The sequence below is a fragment of the Phoenix dactylifera genome, chromosome 11 (assembly GCF_009389715.1).
Source record: "Phoenix dactylifera cultivar Barhee BC4 chromosome 11, palm_55x_up_171113_PBpolish2nd_filt_p, whole genome shotgun sequence".
Taxonomy (NCBI): Eukaryota; Viridiplantae; Streptophyta; class Magnoliopsida; order Arecales; family Arecaceae; genus Phoenix; species Phoenix dactylifera.
In genome coordinates, this window is record NC_052402.1 from 14,933,532 (window position 1) to 14,951,600 (window position 18,069).

Here is an 18,069-nt window from a genome sequence, read left to right on the forward strand (position 1 = left end):
ATTGTCACTGTTCCACAGCTTCAACCTCGATCTCCTCCAAAGCATGATGTTGCACAAGAAGAACAAGCCATTTCAACTGTGGAAAAAAACAGGCTCAAGCCAATCTCTTCTTTTTTTTTTTTTTTTTTTGGTGAAAACGGCAATTAAGCCAATCTCTTCTTGGGAGGGCTAGTTGTCCCGTTAAGACATCATTCACGTCAAACCAAGGGGCGACCCCAACCTGTGGTTTCGTTGTTTTCGGTTCGGTTCGCTTCGGTTCATCCTCCAATAACAAAAGGTGGGGAGGGCCGGACTTCGCCCCCCGCATCCTCCCTCCCCCCTCTCTCGCTCTTTTCCCCATTCCAGATACGGCCAGAAAGCGTCGGGTTCTTCTCCACCGGATCTCGTCTTCTGAAGGCAGCGAAGGCCAGCCTCCTTCACCGACTCTTGGTCCTCTCTCTCTCTCTCTCTCTGGGGTTTCGGCTTCCAATTGATCAATCTGACGCAGTATTTCCTTTTCTTTCCTTTCTCCTTTATCTCAAGATTCAACAAAGTTAGCCTTTTTGTGTCCCCTTTCTTTCGCCCCTCTCTGAACCTAGGGTTTCTCCCATTATTTCTTGATTGCCGATTTCCAGGAGATAGAAGAACAGATCTCCGAGGATGACCGCCTCGGCATCGGCTTCGGCGAGCAGGCCGAGGTACGCCCCGGAGGACCCGACGCTTCCTAAACCCTGGAAGGCCCTGGTGGATGGGAGCACGGGGTACCTTTACTACTGGAACCCGGAGACTAACGTCACCCAGTATGAGCGGCCCGTCACCGAGCTCCCGCCTCCCCCGCCTCTGCTGCCTCCTCCTCCTCCTCATCCTCCTCCGAAATCTGCTTCCGTGGCCGTCAGCTCTTCTGTCCCTCACAACCAGCGGGAGCGGGACTCTCATGACGATGATGGCCGCCACGGCCGCTCACGCAGCAGCCATCAGGTTGGTTGGTTTTCTCATGATTAGAAGTCTAAACTTTGCCAAGAAAGATTGCTCCACACCAAAATACCAACACCAAAAAGAAGCAATTGTTTTTTCTCTGCTGTCTCTTGATCTTTCAATATTTGTTTGCTATTTAATAATAATTCTGACGAGGTATTGGACCATTAAGTTTATGATGGAAACAGCAGATGATATGTGATTCTTGGTCAGGTGGGGACTGATGCTTAAGTATATTTGTCTGCATTGATTTGTTTCAGCATGGAGGTGCGAGAGGTAGCAGCAGTCAAAATCATGGGCATGATGCAAGGGCTTCATGGGATTTGAGGACGGCATCTGCCAGAGTTCATGGATCATCTTCAATTGGGGGAGGTGCTTTGTCTGCGGAAGCATATCGCCGTCAACATGAAATAATCGTCACTGTATGTGCCAAATGACATCTTGATCATGACTGAAATCGCTTCCTGTTTGTTGAAAATATTTTTGCTGTTCAAATCTGTATGGGGTCATTTTCAGAGATTTAGCTTTTATATCTTGCTTCGAATGTTGCATGCTCATATACAATTTAATAACTACAGACCTCAGTCATCACATTATGTTATCTCATCCACATGAATTTGATGATTTATTCCATAAAGTAAATAGAGTGAGCATATGTCTTCCAGCTCCGTATTGAATATCTGAACTTGATAAAGTCAGTGAGACGTTATCATAAAGCCTATATGTTTCTTTTTATGACAACTTCAATGACCCTGACACGTATATTTATTGTCTATCTTCACTTTTGGTGCTTTGTTTGTTTTTTCTTTTAGTTTTATATTTCTTGTGAAAGATATGATTGAAAGAGAGATTTAGTTGAAAAATATGTACATCTTTCATCCTTCAAGTTTTTTTTTCCTGCTTTTCTTTTCTATTTGTCAACTGGCTTGTGTTTAAATTTCTGAGAGTTTACATACTTTGAGTGGCTATTGTTCCTTTGACTTCTTTTTTTCATATAATATGTTCCTTGAAAAATCTTTCTATAAAGATTATCTGATTTTTCTTTATCTTCTGTTGTTTCTGTTGCAGAAACTGGTTTTATAGTGTATTATTTATGCATATGCTTATCACTTTTTATGTACAAGTTCCTTTTCCTCTCTTTTTAGGGTCTTCCTTTGTTTTTTGTTTTTTTTTGGGGGGGGGGGGGGGGGGGGGGGTGGGTGGGTGGGCGGCAGTGGTTGCTTAGTTGTCAGAATTGGGTGTACATCTGGGAGCGGGTGCAGGTGTGGATGTGGAGAGGCAGATATTTTAAAAACACCTGCTTTAGGTATAATTTACAACATTTGTTGGATAGTTGAAAAGAATTGGAAAAGCCTGGGGAATTAATTGAAAGACTGCTTTGGCCTTATAACTTGAAAAACTGCTTTGGTCTTTTGACTAGGTGCTGCTTAACTTTAACTGTAGTAGCTTCATTTCTACTTCAATGCCCTAGATGAAAAATCATGACCATCTATGTGTAATGTGCATATCCCAACCATCTAGGTTAGTTTCTTGAACAATATTGCCATGTTCAGATGCCTTCAAGACCCATCTCTTCTCTCACCATGCTTGCCCTTTATTTGTTGCCTATCTTCACTCATTTTCCTTCAATTCAATAGAACATATGCCAGCTATTCTGCTGTTCAAGTTGCAAGGCAGCTCTGTAAGGTTAATAAGAAAGCTACTGCTTGTTGCACCTATGTCAGTCGCTGGTTGGTATGATATTATGCTGTCTAGGTATGTGCTTAGCCACATTACAGGCTGCAATATGGAAAAGATGAGTCCATAATGGTATGCATCAATTCTTGCCAATCAGCATGGACTGCAATAGACCGGTTCACAGAACACAGTGTACATATATCCATACCATGTGGTGCATGTTGTATGGCATTCGCCAGCAGTGGACAACACTCGAATGTATGTGAGGCAGCAGTTCTGTCGCCATCTTGCATATCGACTTTTCATCTTGTAATATTCCTTCCTAGAGTCTATGTTAGTGGTTCTTCTGGCTGTTGTCATTGTAATTTGGGCTTTTCCCTAGCTTGAATCTACCATGGGCCGCTAACAAGAAATCATCCTTGTTCTAGTCAGTACCTACCATATGGATTTACCTTGTCACGTGAACTACATGACAATTGCTTTGACCTGTTAACTAGATTGATCATCATTATGCTTGTGATCTTTCTGTCTGCTTCTCTTCTCTGGGATCTATTCTTGAGCCATTTTGTGTTAGTAGCTCATGCTGACAGCTATCTCACCTGCTCAGCTTCCCTCATTTAACTATTAATGTACCTACTATCCACTGCATTGGTAAGAGACAATGCTCGTGGTCAACTCATGTGGAGACCAACCTTGAGTTTGAGGGGGTTTGGGTTAGAACAAAGATTAGAAGCTTTTTGTCTAAATATCCACAATGCTAGGATCAGGCATGCTTAGATGCATTCGCTGTTGCACGGGCAATAAAGGATCAGATTCATGTTTTTTTGTTTTTTTTAATTTAAATAATGGAAATGAGTTATTTTTCTTTACATTGAATACATCCAGTTCATCGCTTCCTCAAGAGAGTAAAATGAATTTTAATTTATAAATATTGAAGATCAGTACGAAAAAGAGCAATCAAGTAGGGAGGTAAGTGTGGCCCTACTACATCTCTTGGCATTGTGATAGTAGTGATGGACATGCCTAATATGTTGTCCGAAATTTAACTTTTTATTCATGGCCTGCATTTCTACTTGCTTGTATGTGTAGATCTTGCACATATCCTACCCTTGTGTAATGTCTGATTGTTTGGGAGTTCTTGTGTTAGGCTGATGGCTCAATGAATTAATGTTTTGCTCCAATGCTTGCTTTAGGTTTAGGATAGAACAGATCAATTGTCTTTTTGATGGCGCATATTAAATGCACCTACCACCCTTTTAGATGTATAAGAATAAGGGAAATCTGCCTTCCTTGGAGTGAATCCCTGACCAGGTTTCAAAAAAGACTTGGTTGATGCCTTCTAAAGAGTCCTCCATTTTGCGACACAAATAGGATAGGTCTCCTTTCATTATAGTTCAAACCATACATCTATTTTACTCAGACTTTTAAGGCATGTTTTTTTTCTTCAAAAAGCATCTGATAGCTTTACATAGAGCAAGCTTTCTATCAAACAATTCTTGTTTCATCATCTATTTGTTAAAGAATTTCATTCTTATTCACTTTTTCTTTGTAATGTTTTTTTGAGGATAGAAAATAGTTTGTCTTTATGCTGGATTTTGTTCTTGATGTTCTTTCATTAGACCCCTAACGTATTTTTTAGCTATTTTTTGTGCTAATCAAGCATGTGCTTTAGTAGATGTCATGGAAGAAATAATGTATCTTTTAGTCCATTTGGATCTGCAAGGTGTCAACTTCTCAAAATGGTCAGATCTACAGGGCAGAACTTCCAATTTGTATATAGAATTACTGTATGAAGATTTGAGCTATTTTACTAATCCTTGTTATAGATGGATCAATCTTCAGCTCAATCATATGAGGAGACCTATTAGAATTTGAATAAGAACAAGATGCCCTTTAAAATCTTTGTCCCGATCTTCACCCCCTTGGGACCTATTAGCTCGAACTGGCTTGAGTCAGTCTGAACTGTCCTAAGCTAATTTCCCCTAACTAGAATTTGTGTATAGCATTAGAAATGGAGAGTGCCTTTGGAGAGAAGACTAAAAGAGAGGATAGGAGAAAGGAGGATGTAGAGAAAGGCAGATTTCAGCAACCTTACCAGCTTGACTTCGGGCTGCAGCCTAACTATGCCAATATCAATCCTTACAATTTATATCATGGCATATAGACATGTATTAGTGTGTATCGTATACATGGTTGTGTGATATTAGTTTGTATGATATATTGCTTGAGATTAAGAAATATAAATGTTAAACATGATTAGAGAAATTTCTAGGATAATTTATGAGTTTAGATATCTAGATATTAGATAAAAATGGTCAGTTCCAAAATATGTCTAGTAATATTGCTTAAAATAACCACAGTTGGTTTAGATTGGAAATGAGTAAAGAAAACATTTTAGCATGCTAATTTGAAACTTTTGGTGGAATTGCATGCCAGGTGGTGGGGCAATATAATGCGAAGTTGTTCGTTATTCAGCATGTGCATGAAACAGAACTTTTATCTAGATGAAGCAAGAAAATTTATCTTGCTGTTCTGGTGCATTCATGGAAAAGTTGGAGTTTGGATCCTAATTTTTAAATGTTACAAAAAGTAATAACTTTATTTTTTGGGATTCATGTAGTTTAGCTTTTCCCACAAAGATTTGCACTACTGTGAGGTGGTAACTGTTAAAAGTATTGTCAAAAGACTTGCATTTGGCAGGCCAAAGTATGCATGATTAGCCCAGAGTTTCCCTCTTCCTTTTCCTTTGCCTAGCTCCTCTCCTCACATCTTCAACCCCCCCCCCCCCCCCCCCCCCCCCTTCTTCCTTCCTTTTTCCACATTTTTCTTCCCTTGCTATTGCCTCCACCGTGGCAACACATGCTCCAACTTGGTCTCTTCCTGGCCATTGCCTTTATACAATTGCAATACCTCTGATTCTAGTTGGAACTTGCTCCGGTGCCCACATCCCCTTTCTATAACCTAGCTTGAGCATGCATCTGACAACTCAGGCTTGCTCATTCAAGGGATGTTTTGTGGGCATATTTGACATTATTGGGTACATTAAAGACATCCCATATGTGCATCCATGTAGATGAATTTTAGTACAAGTTTGGTCATGTGAATTTAGAAGATGGAGGGTTCAACATGAAAATCTAAATTGTTGATTTAATTTTTATGTCTAATCCCTTCCTAGAGACCAAATATTTGTGCAACATGTTGGGCCAAAAATGGATCGTACAAATAGAACTAGTGTGCTAAAACACTGTAACTTGCCATTAGGACTATTGAGATCATGTCAACTTGATGGTAACTCTATAACTTATAATTTCTGGTTTGGTGACACTTCAAATAGTGCTGGTGATTGGCTTCGTTTATATTTTTTATTTTGCAGCCTCCAAATCTAGACCTCCAGCTTCGAATTTTGCTAACTAGAATTTGTGTATAGCATTAGAAATGCTTTATCCAAAGTGAACTGAATAACTAGTAGATAGTAGAAAAATTATTTTATTAAGTTACTCTGTTCTTTTGTTAAATAAATCGCTTTTGAGCCTTTGTGGACCCTTCTTTGTTCTACAAAAATCAATAGAATGAGCAAAGGCCCTCCAATTTTAGTTCAATGTCACATAATTCAATACCCTGCTTCTTAAGACATTTTTAAATCTGTTTGTTCAATTACTTGAAAAACAATCTAGCTGGCCATAATCAAGTATTTCTTGGCACTATAGATAAAGGCTTCCAATGTCTGCAAAAAATTACCCCAAATCCAGAGTCCAATACTGCATGAATTAATCACCATGTTTACCTTTCTATTCTTCCGTATATATATTTGTCCTTTCAAATATTAAACAATCAATTTCAAACTTGTCAAATTTGGGTATGTAGCAAACTCGCTGTTGCATTTCTGAATAAACTGATTTAAAACCAACTTGTTAAGGTTTGAAGAACTGATCATACTGCATATGATATGTCCTGTACCAAGGCATATTGATGAAACATGAGTCAATATGGGGCATCATGGTGTGTACCGTGCTGTTAAGCCCTTGTACTACAATACTTAAAAACTCTTGCTCTAGGCATGTGAAGCAAAAGACCTGGGAAGATTGAGTAAGAACGGGTGTACAAGACCTAAATAGTAGGAGAGGATCTAACAAAAATCTGGATGGAATTTATGAAAAGGGTTTGAAAAGATTTCAACTTGGAGAGTTTTATTTTTATAGGGAAAGGATTGTTGAGAAAATAGATTGAGACTTTTGGTAAAGAATGGTTGAGAAAATATATTCAGACTATCTCAATGTTAAGATAAAACTTATTGGTTGTGAATATTGTTAAATGTGGTACTGGATTTAGTTTTTAAATTAAATGGGTGATCAATGCAATCTGAGGTTGAAGCCACATGCAATACATTGCATGCTTTGTTTTCTATGTAAAGGTAATATTCTTTTGTACTTAACGTATGCCATCTTGGTACCAGGTTCTGTATCGGTGCCACCTTGTCACTGTGTCAGTACGCCTGGTAACGGGGCCCGTTCGGCGTACTGAGTGCCAGTATGCCTCCCGTACCATATACAGGTACTGAACTGGTATGGTATGCCCTGTACCATCTGGTTCAATATGGTATGGCGTACCATGTTTGTACTTATAATAATTAGTTGGCACATGCATTGCACGTGAAATATTTAATTAATTTAGTAAAAAGCTTCACGTGAAAGATGCAAACTCCATTTAACATAATGACTAATAGAGAAACACTTCCACACACATGCAAACAAGGTTTTAGGTGCTGCATGCTATGCTCATGTTGGCTAGGGAATTGGCAAGGCACATATACAATGTGCCATGCTGTGCTGACACTCAGCATGGGCTAGCACATTATATGCATGATGCTACTTGCATGGAATACATTGGCACACCTTGACTCGAGCTCCCCACCCCCATTTCTTGGTTTGGTACTTATAAACTTATTTATACTGCACTTAGGCTTGGTTGTGTACGTTAAAAGAACAATCTAAATGTCTCTATAGTCCATAGAATCAAGAATGATGATACATATGGATGTTGAACGCCACGCAGTGTCATTTGAGTGTAGCTATGTTATCATTGTAGTATAATTATATAACTATGTTATAATAATAGTTTAATGAATAATTGTGTTCTTGCTATTGTCCAATTTTAGTGTAACTTTACTAAAACTATAGTATAATCATAATAACCACAATTGTCCAGTCTAATCTTCACTATTTAGGGTTGGCTATGTGGATCCGTATTTGCTAGACATTCCTTCTGAAGGTTACCTCTGATGTTATTTCAAATTCTTTCAATACTTCTCTTGCAACCTCCATTTTCCCTTCCTTTATGTTGACAAGTTGTAATACTTCTTCTTACTGAAGTCCTCATAAATCATCATTTTACATGTCTATACCATCTTAGGTGATTTTCTTCACTTTATCCATATTTTGTGGAACTCCTATATCTGCTCTAATATTCTATTCTTAACTTATATTTTTCTAGTTTTACCACATGTCCAACTTACATATATCAAAACAATAATATAACCATATTATTAGCTGTGTTATGACTATTTCAGACCTATGGCATACTTACTATCTTATAACTATATTATAGTATATCTACACTATAACTAGAGAACTGCTTTATAGCTATAAGATATTGATATTACAGTTTTACTAATCATGAATGACTATTATATGTTATTATAATTGCAGTATAACCTATATTTTAAGACCTGGATGAGCTGACCCATCCCAAACCCGTAAATCTCAAAAACCATGCGACTTGATGACCCATCCAAGTCAACCTGACCTGCTTGGGTCGGCACAATGTTGATCCTACCCAGATCAACCACTCTTAAGGATGTTAAAAAAATATTTATTTTCTATTTTATTTTTTAGGAATAGGATGTGATCTTTTCTATGTTAAAAACTTGTCTAAGTCCTGAATCCCCCTGGCCGTCCTTACTTTTCTAAATTAGTTACAGGGTTTGTCTAGTAAGAGATATTAATGCACATCTTTTTTCTTTAACAAAAATAAATTGTTAGGTCCTATCAGTTTTATGGTATAGATGTTGCATATGTAATGAAGTTATTCTTCTTAAAAAGTTTGTTCATGTTTATTTATATTTTTATTTTTTCTAGATATTAATTTATTTTATTATGTTAATGAATGCCATGGGTCAATGATCGACCCATGGTTGACCTGTGATTGAGTTGCTAAATAGTGATTGAAACACCAAATTGCGTTGGTGATTGGCCATGTTTTGACCATTGAGTATAGCTTTATCATAACTATAGTTTAATATGAAAATGGCGCCTTCTCATGTCTCTATTGCCAACAAAAAAATTTCTTAGTTGTTTTTTAAGTGAATGAAATGGTAATATTAAAAAAGGAAAGTGTTTTTGTTCATTTTTTTGGCTTGGCACCAAGCCATATCCAGTCATGCTCGGTTTGATATGGGGTGATATGGTTTAATACCATTTAATACCTTTGCAAAATGCATGGAACTCAAGCATACATTGGTGCCCTATGCTCGCATTTGCGATACGGATTGACACCTATAACCCGATATAATTAAGCTTGTTTTTTGACCTTTATTTCATAGATACGTACATGCATACATGCATACACATGCTTGTACACACATATGTAGAGAGATGGGGGGTTGAAATGCGGTGGTAATGAGCAACCATTAGGGTAATGTTCAACCTGGACCTTTCCCAAGAGCAAGCCTTTGAGAGAAGGGCACCAACAATGGGACCCAATCTCGTTGGCTAAAAATGGAGATGTCGAAAAGAGAGTACAATGGGACTTCTTGTACAAGGCAAATGAAACTATTAAGTTTAATATAGTTTTTCTCATATAATTGTATCTGTACAAGGACCAAAGTTTCACAAGCAGTCATTAAAATGATATTGCTCTTACTATGATCTTTTGATTTGCTAAGTTGTTTATGGCAATATTCCCTACATAGCAGGCTTCCACATTCAAATAATATTATTACGCTAAAACAATCTAGAAGGTTCACTACCATTAATTGTTATAATGGAAATGAGGCTTGTTATTGCTTAGTTGAGCCTTTGGTTTAAACCTTTTGGAATAAACTAATACTTCTAGGCTACATTTGGTATCGTTTCTACTCTTCTCTTTAAAAAAATTGAAAACAAGAAATCAGTTTTCATTTTTTTCAGATTTCTTACAATAGAAAATGTTTGGTTCTCTTTTTTTTTTTTAATACCAGAACCGCCGAGCCCGAGATGGTGAAAGGCCACGGCGGAAGATGGAAGCATGGAACCGAGCAAGCATTGAGAGGGTGGGGAGTGGGAGAGTGGGGCAATTGGGGACAAGACGATGGGAGTTCCTCAAATTAGAGTTGCTCGACCATATACCGATGGATGCTGGGGAGGGACGGACGCCACCACTCCCAAGGGAATGAACAAACGAATGGACATCGAGAATGAACGAACGAATGTTGGGAACGAATGGATGGATGAATGATGGATGAAGATGGATGTCGGGGATGAATGAATGGAAGCCGAGAATGAACAAATGGACAACTGTGGAAGATGGATGTCGGGAATGAATAGACGAACGGGCGTCGGACTGTGTGCTCAAGGGCAGCTTCATCCTAGTCATTCTCTGCCACTGCTCCATTGTCGTCCAGCATTACGCCTCGGCGGTAGGGGCTTCTCTCCATCCCCACATCCAACTCCTTGCATCGGAGCTTCAGCGATCTCCGCCGGTGCTCGATCTTCTCCTACCGGTTCTGACACTTGCGAGACTCCAGAAATTGGTGGAGGAAGAGGTGGCAGGATTGATAAGGATGGTGGCGAGGCGGCGGAGGAAACCAGAGAGGTGGAGGGTAGTGGGAAAGAGGGCGATGAAGGTGTCGAGGAGGCAGAAGAGCGGCATCAAGATCGGGAGGTCGGGCGGAGGGGATAAGAGAGGGATGTAAAGCCACTTTTAAAAAAAAAGTGGAAGTGAATTTTTTACTTCCACTTTTTCCACAAATCATGAAAATTATTTAAAAAAGAAACAGAAACAAGGTAACCAAACATGTTTTCTACATTGGATTCTATGTTTCTGTTTTAAAGAAAAGAAACATGAAAAGAATAATACCGAATAGGGCCTTAAATGGCTATTTTTAGCTGTTCCAATCAAAATTAACAAATAGTCATCGCAAATGATAGTGTCATCCATGTTTTAAAATAATGGCAAATATGATGTTATAATGACTATTTCTTTGGTTTTGTAGTCCCTTTTTTGAAACAATAGAAGACCACTTGCTGCATTATTGTATACATAAGAGGTGTTTAAATTCAAATGTCCATTCTGGTTTATAATAGCATTCTATTCTTATAATAACTAATAGCAGCTACTATAACCACCATTGCTTTAATTCTTAAAAAAAATAAAATAAACAACTTGACCTGGTTAATGACATCCATTGGTTTTTATAATGGTAAATAATTGTTTGAACAGGGTCCATTATCATGGTATTGCAGTGGTATTTAAACCCTAGTACCAGCAAAGGTAGGTTCTGAGACTATTATTTGTTTTAATAACCCTAGTCGAAAATCAGCTATTAAAATGATTATTATATTTAATAGCCACAGAAAACAAAAGATGTGCTTAAATGGGAACGCCAGTGGCAGTTTATCTGTATTTAAACAGGGACGGATTTTGTAAACTGGCGCTCCCTTTGTAGCCTGATTCCCTTTAGAGCTGTACTTTTCTTGCTCAGGGAGGGATGCTGTTGCCTTTATTAGAGTGCCGATGCAATCGAAGCGAAGGGGAAAGATGATAAGCCCCCACTATTTATGGGGAGCACTCAGACTAGTGGTGCAACTTGCATCATTAATTATTGAATAAACCACATGCTTAGCATATGCAAAAAAGCTAGTATTTTAACAAGTGCACAAAGGAAGAACCTAATGATTGAGCGCCTTGCCCAGGATGGGAATCTGGGTATTTGGACACATGAACCATTTAATATATGTTGAAGGGATTTATGGTAAGTAAGAATGGAAGGATAAAAATAAGCGGCACTTTCATTCTGGTGGCCATGGTGAAAATGCTGGTTTTGCATATAATAGGACGACAAAAAGAAGCGGCAGTTTCATCCTGGTGGTCAGAATGAAAATGCAGCTTCAGTATATATGGTAATGGATATAAATTTCTTTCATCTTTGACAAAAGAAATGTTTGTGTTCCCTTTTTGTAATGCTTTTTATGTTTCTTTTTTATTCCAATTTCTTGTTATGTTTTCATTATGCTGTGCATTAGTGACTACTGACGTTATCCTTTGCTTGAAATTTTGTTTCAGGGAGATAATGTACCGGCACCATACATGACATTTGAGTCTGCAGGGTTTCCTTCAGAAATATTAAAAGAGGTAATTAGTAAGTCTCCTATTTGTTTGTCCTTGGTCATTTGATCATTTTGGTGTGTGAAGCATGTGCAAGTTTAACACACTCTTGTGCTCGAGCGTTCACTGCACATTTTTTATTTTTTGGTAATTGTTGGAGTTTGGTGAAACATTTCAGTCTCATAGCCATTCATTTTTTTCTTTCCATTCTGTACTTCTGTCTCAGGTGCGATATTTGCTCCAAGGTGGAGCTAATGTCGTACGCTGTGCTTCGTAGTGCCACCCTCTTTCTTGGGAGGGCGGCATATAGCTGGATTGCCTGTTACGGTGGGCCAAATATGAGAAGGGCTTTCTGATTAACAGTTCGTTGCTGGGCTGCCTCCGGTGATTTGGGCCATGCTGCCACAGGCCCAAACAAAGGAAGGCCCTTTCTCCTCCTCCAGCTTGCATCTGCAAGCAGCTGCCAGTTTTGGGAAAGGCTTTTTGAGGGACTGGTTCATGGCTGGGGCGCTGGGCCTGCCTCTGCTGATTTGGTTCATGCTGCCACTTGAGTCCTGACAAAAGAAGGCCCTTTCTCCTGCTCCGGCTTGCATTTGCAAGTGCCCACCAATATGGGAGGGCTTTCTGAGAAACCAGTTCATGGCTGGGGCTACATCCGGTGATTTTGTTCAAGCTGCCACTTGGGCCCAAAGAATGAAGGCCTTTCTCCTGCTCAAGCTTGCATCTGCAAGTATCCACGTACATTCTGGGAATACACGAGTACTGCCATTAGCTTAATCCTTTGCTTTGATTCCACAAAGAGAGAGAGAGAGAGGGAGAGAGAAAAAGAAGGAATACATATTTTTTTAAGCTAGTACTTTAGACCATTAATCCTCATGGGTTTGTGGATTTTTGCTTTTTCAGATACACCATGCAGGTTTCTCTGCTCCCACTCCTATTCAGGCTCAGTCTTGGCCAATTGCATTGCAAAGTCATGACATTGTAGCGATTGCAAAGACAGGATCAGGCAAAACTCTTGGTTATCTTATTCCAGGGTTCATTCATCTGAAACGCCTTCATAACAACTCTAAAATGGGTCCAACGGTATTGGTTCTGGCACCAACTAGGGAGTTGGCAACCCAGATAGAAGATGAAGCTGTGAAGTTCGGGCGATCATCAAGAATATCATGCACGGTTTGTTCCTTCTATAGTTATTTGGTTCTGTCTTGAGTTGGTTTTTTGTTTGGTCATTGGAATCAATGATGGCAAATGTTTTTCAGCTAGTTTTGATTTTGAAGAAAGCTGCTTGTCATGAGACTCAAAAGTATCATTAGTTCTCAAATAGTTGTTCATCTTCAAAGATAACCTACAGTCTCATATCTCTCTCCAAACTAGTCTCTGGATCTCATACATATTAGTTTAATGTTCCCGAAATTGGCAGAGCTGGTTTTAGTGTAATGTGTATGATAGCAGACAATATGCCATCTGCATAATTCTCAATAACTCTATGCTTTTGTTGCTAGCAGCCTACTTAACTTGTAAGAAAATATAAAATATATAAATAAATCTACCTCATCCTATCAGCTTAAGCTTTTAGGATAAGTGGTGATTTCCACATAGTATTAGAGCAGAGGTCCTGAGTTCGAACCCTGTCTCCGCACTCTTTAACCCCATTATTAAAAATTTCACATGTTGGGCTCGCTTATTAAAGAAAAGTCCGGCCCACATATGAGGGGGAGTGTAAGAAAATATAAAATATATAAATAAATCTACCTCATCCTATCAGCTTAAGCTTTTAGGATAAGTGATGATTTCTACATAACTAATAGTCATTGTTTTGTTGACTCGTGTCTTATGTTTTTGTGGTTCAAGTGTTTATATGGAGGTGCTCCAAAAGGTCCCCAGTTGAGGGATTTAGATCGGGGTGTAGATGTTGTGGTTGCAACTCCAGGAAGACTAAATGACATTTTAGAGATGAGAAGAGTAAGCCTCCGTCAGGTGTCATATCTGGTTCTTGATGAGGCTGACCGAATGCTGGACATGGGTTTTGAGCCACAGATACGGAAAATTGTAAAAGAGATACCCCATCGCCGGCAGACTCTTATGTTCACTGCTACGTGGCCAAAAGAAGTTCGGAAAATTGCTGCAGATCTGCTGGTTCATCCTATTCAGGTTAACATTGGGAGCATAGATGATCTTGTTGCGAACAATGCAATCACTCAGGTATGGACTGAACACGCCTGATATTATATAGTTTCATCATGTTGTTTAATGAATAATAAATTTTAGATATTTTGATCTTTCTCAGGTTTGTACTCACTACTATGGAAAATGAAGGGAGTTTCAATTCTAAATATTTCTCTCTCTTCACCATATTATCAAGAATATATTGAGTTTTTTGAAAAAAAAATGTTAATCATATTAGGTTTTTGTGCTTATCATGCAAATATATTTATTTGTGCAAAATAAACATATCACTTTTTTTTTGGTTTAGGCATCTCTGTTATTTGTTGATACTTATCCTGATACTTGTCACTCTTTCCTTTGAATTGATAGTATTCAAATGGTCGTTATCTGTTTCCAATTTCCAATGCAGTATGTGGAAATAATCACACCCATGGAAAAACTGAGACGGTTAGAACAGATATTGCGATCCCAAGATCCAGGTTCTAAGGTCTTAATATTTTGCTCAACGAAGAGGATGTGTGACCAGCTTGCAAGGAACCTCACTCGTCAGTTTGGTGCTTCTGCTATTCATGGTGACAAGTCTCAGGGTGAGAGAGACAGGGTTTTAAGCCAATTCCGAACTGGAAGGTCCCCCATACTAGTAGCTACTGATGTTGCTGCTCGAGGCCTGGACATCAAGGATATCAGGTTAAGCTGCATATGTTTCTTTTTATATAGATTTTCTGATAGTTAGTTAAAAAGTAGGGCCAGCCGATGGCATTATAGTTTTAATCTGTAGCATGAACATCTTGTTGCATGCTCAGTTTATCTTGTAGTCTTTGTGTAGACTTATGATAGCTTCAAATTGCCTTTTCAGATTTTTTGGGGACTTTTGCTCAAAATGTGTTTGTTTTTGCATATAAATGTTTTAAAATCCCCTTGTTTCCAGGGTTGTGATCAACTACGACTTCCCCACGGGTGTTGAAGATTACGTTCACAGGATTGGCAGAACTGGTAGGGCAGGTGCCACTGGTGTGGCTTATACATTTTTCTGTGATCAAGACTCAAAATATGCAGCAGATCTTGTCAAAGTTCTGGAAGGGGCAGACCAACGTGTTCCTCAGGAGTTACGGGTCATGGTGTCACGTGGTGGGTATGGTGGGAAGTCCCGCCGCTGGGGTTCTCGCTCTGGTGCTCGTGATGGTGATAGGTCACGTGGATCTAGTGATACCACTTATGGTGGAAGGGGTGGGCGCGGCCTGCCACCTTCATCTGGTAGATTAGATAGCAGTCGTGTTGGTCGTGGACCTGATCGTGAGCCTCCTCGTGGCAGGTATTTATAACTGCAAATATACTTTTTTGGGTTTATAACCTTTTATTAAGCATTGCTTATGTATTAATCTAAACTAGCTACCAAGGGTTGTGCAATACACATCTAGGAAGAAATAATAAAGTAAATTCTTTGGTATATGAAAACATATGAGCTTTTTGATATTTGGGAATTTTTCTATCTGATTCTGTCATTGTTATGCCAAAAGTACTCTTTGATTTATTATAGATATTTGAATTATCTCCAGTTGGTTGTCCACTTTTCCATAATTGTAGGTTATATAACAATTATTCTACCTAATAATTAAAGAGAAAAAAGGAAAAAAAATGAAATCTATCTTAAGTCCACTCCCTCCTTGTCTCAATATATTGTTTTCTAATTTTGAGATGATTCCAAAGCAATCTCCAGTTTTCATGAATCAATGGGATAATACTATCATTCCAGGTGTTAAAGAGAAGGTATTTTTCCAAAATTAGTCTGCAATTTCTAGAAATCAGTGATATTTGGAAATATTTTTTTTGAAAATCAAACTAATCATTTTATCTATTAAAAATTAAGTTAGGCAGGAATTTCTTAATAAAGAAAGGTTTTGAAAATAGTTTGAGCAAGGTTTTCTAAAATAAATTAGATGATTCTGGTTAAAATGGAAGGAAATTGTTTCCACTTAGAGTAGTCTGTTACAATTTTCAAATTAATATCAAGTTTTCAAAGATGATATGTTGTAAAGATCTTTTGAAACCAAAGTACTGTTTTTGGCTGTTAAAAAAATAGAGGAAAATTTTCTTAGTTTCAAAAGATTTTTCAAAAATATTTTTATTTAAATAATATTATATAACTTATATAAATAATTATAAATTTTGTTTTTTTATGTTATTATCAAATATTTTATAACACCCACTTTCCAAAACACCAAGGCCTCAGCTGAAAACCCTTTCACTAACACTTGTGCCTCATCACATCCCTACGCAAGTGCTGGTTGATTTGGGTGGCATGGCAAGTGGTCACATTAAGTAGGGGTGGCATTGCTTGACCGTGTAATCTGTTTAACTTGATTCAACCTATTGTAGATTGGGTTGAGTTACTTGTTTAATAAAATGATCAGGTTTGGGTCGGGAATTTTTAATTGTTTAGTAAATAGGTTGGTTCAAGTTGACAGGTTTTTGATCTATGCTCTATCCACCCTGACCCTACTGCCACCCATAGTTTTAAATTTTGCTCTTTGTATATATGAGGATATCTAATAACCATCCCAAAGAAGACTTATGATTGCTCGATGATGTTGCTAGATATGATCGTGGATATCGAGACAGTCATGAGGTGGAGGTTGTTGTTAGGAGATCCAGAGATAAACATCGTAGCCGTAGCCACAGCTATAGCCGCAGCCGCAGCCCTAAAGAGGGACGTGATGGGTGGGGCAATAGCCGCAGTAGGAGCCGTAGCAGGAGCTGGAACCGTGGCCACAGTCAAAGCAGGAGCCGTAGTCGCAGTGCTAGCCAGGGCATCGACCGGTATGATGGCCGGCTTGGTGAGGGAGCTGGGCGAACACATCGGGAATCACCACTAACAAGGAGAATGGTGCCCTCACCAACCAACCATCGCATTGGGAGCCCTGTCCATTCAGAAAAAATGCCATACTACAGAGATTGGAGGGGATCGTCACCATATAATGGTGAGGACATGGAAAAGATTCAACCGGATCACTCACCTAGCCTACAGAAGGAGAGATCCATGTCCCCATGTGGCAATATGGACAGTGGAAAGCAAGTAAGATCAGCTAGCCCAGCACAGTGGCATCAAGGATCTCAGCATGACCATGGTGATGCTGAAGGGCCTAACGAAAAACCTGTTCAATCACTCTCAATGCCTTGCAATAGGAGTGGGGAGGAAGAAGAGGAAGGCATGATACCTGCAGATGAGGAGGATGGTGTGATACCTTCTGAAGAGGGTACAACATCGCCGAGGACAGCAACAGGCGAGCAACCAGGTTCACTCAATTGATAATGTCAAAATTAACAGGATCTCCAAGTTTAACTTGGATATCTTTCTGGGTTGGCATCCTGGGGCACCGCTTCAGCTTTGATTTCTGATGGTGGTTATGTTGTAACCTTGTTTGCAAGATCATGGTAAGAATAATATGGATCATCTCTCAGGTACCTATGCTTATTATTTTGTCAAATACTCAAAAAGACTGGAGATCTTGGTTTTCGGATTTTTTTTTTGGTTGTCTACCCTTTGACCCAAGTAAGATAGAACGCGTCTGTTTGGCAGGGAATAGGGATTTTTTCCCCTAACCAGTAAGAATCCTGGCTTGTGAAGGATTTCAGGGTACCTATATTCTCAACGAAATTTCCGCATCAACTTGAAGACTAGCATCAGCTGCTAGATAGGCCAACTTGAAAGAAAATTGACATGCACCCTTCTTCTGCATTTTGTGATGGAAAACATAAATGCTTGATGCTTACATGTGAATGTTTTTGGGCTATTATCTTGATCAATGTAGGCAGATAATATCCTGAGATATCTTCATGTGATGTCAGTATCTCTATACTAGCTCACACCCTGCATGCTGCGAAGGGGTCCTTGGCAGAATGTACACGCGAACT

General features: G+C 38.9%; 1 protein-coding gene across 4 annotated transcripts; it reads left to right on the plus strand.

The window, feature by feature from the left end:
* Window positions 1-145: 145 nt before the first annotated feature.
* LOC103709291 (ATP-dependent RNA helicase-like protein DB10) lies at window positions 146-17,794 on the plus strand. 4 transcript variants are annotated; one of them, XM_008794567.4, is made up of 9 exons: window positions 146-486; window positions 615-957; window positions 1,215-1,376; window positions 11,950-12,018; window positions 12,895-13,164; window positions 13,843-14,193; window positions 14,567-14,844; window positions 15,086-15,469; window positions 16,753-17,794. In XM_008794567.4, the coding sequence occupies exons 2-9, from the start codon at window positions 640-642 to the stop codon at window positions 17,462-17,464; spliced, it is 2,544 nt and encodes an 847-aa protein (XP_008792789.2). In that variant the 5' UTR covers window positions 146-486; window positions 615-639; the 3' UTR covers window positions 17,465-17,794. The 4 variants fall into 4 exon arrangements, with proteins under 4 accessions (XP_008792789.2, XP_026661306.2, XP_017698882.1 ...); XM_026805505.2 differs by having other exon boundaries at window positions 288-429; XM_017843393.3 differs by lacking the exons at window positions 146-486; window positions 615-957 and adding an exon at window positions 12,218-12,750.
* Window positions 17,795-18,069: the final 275 nt, after the last annotated feature.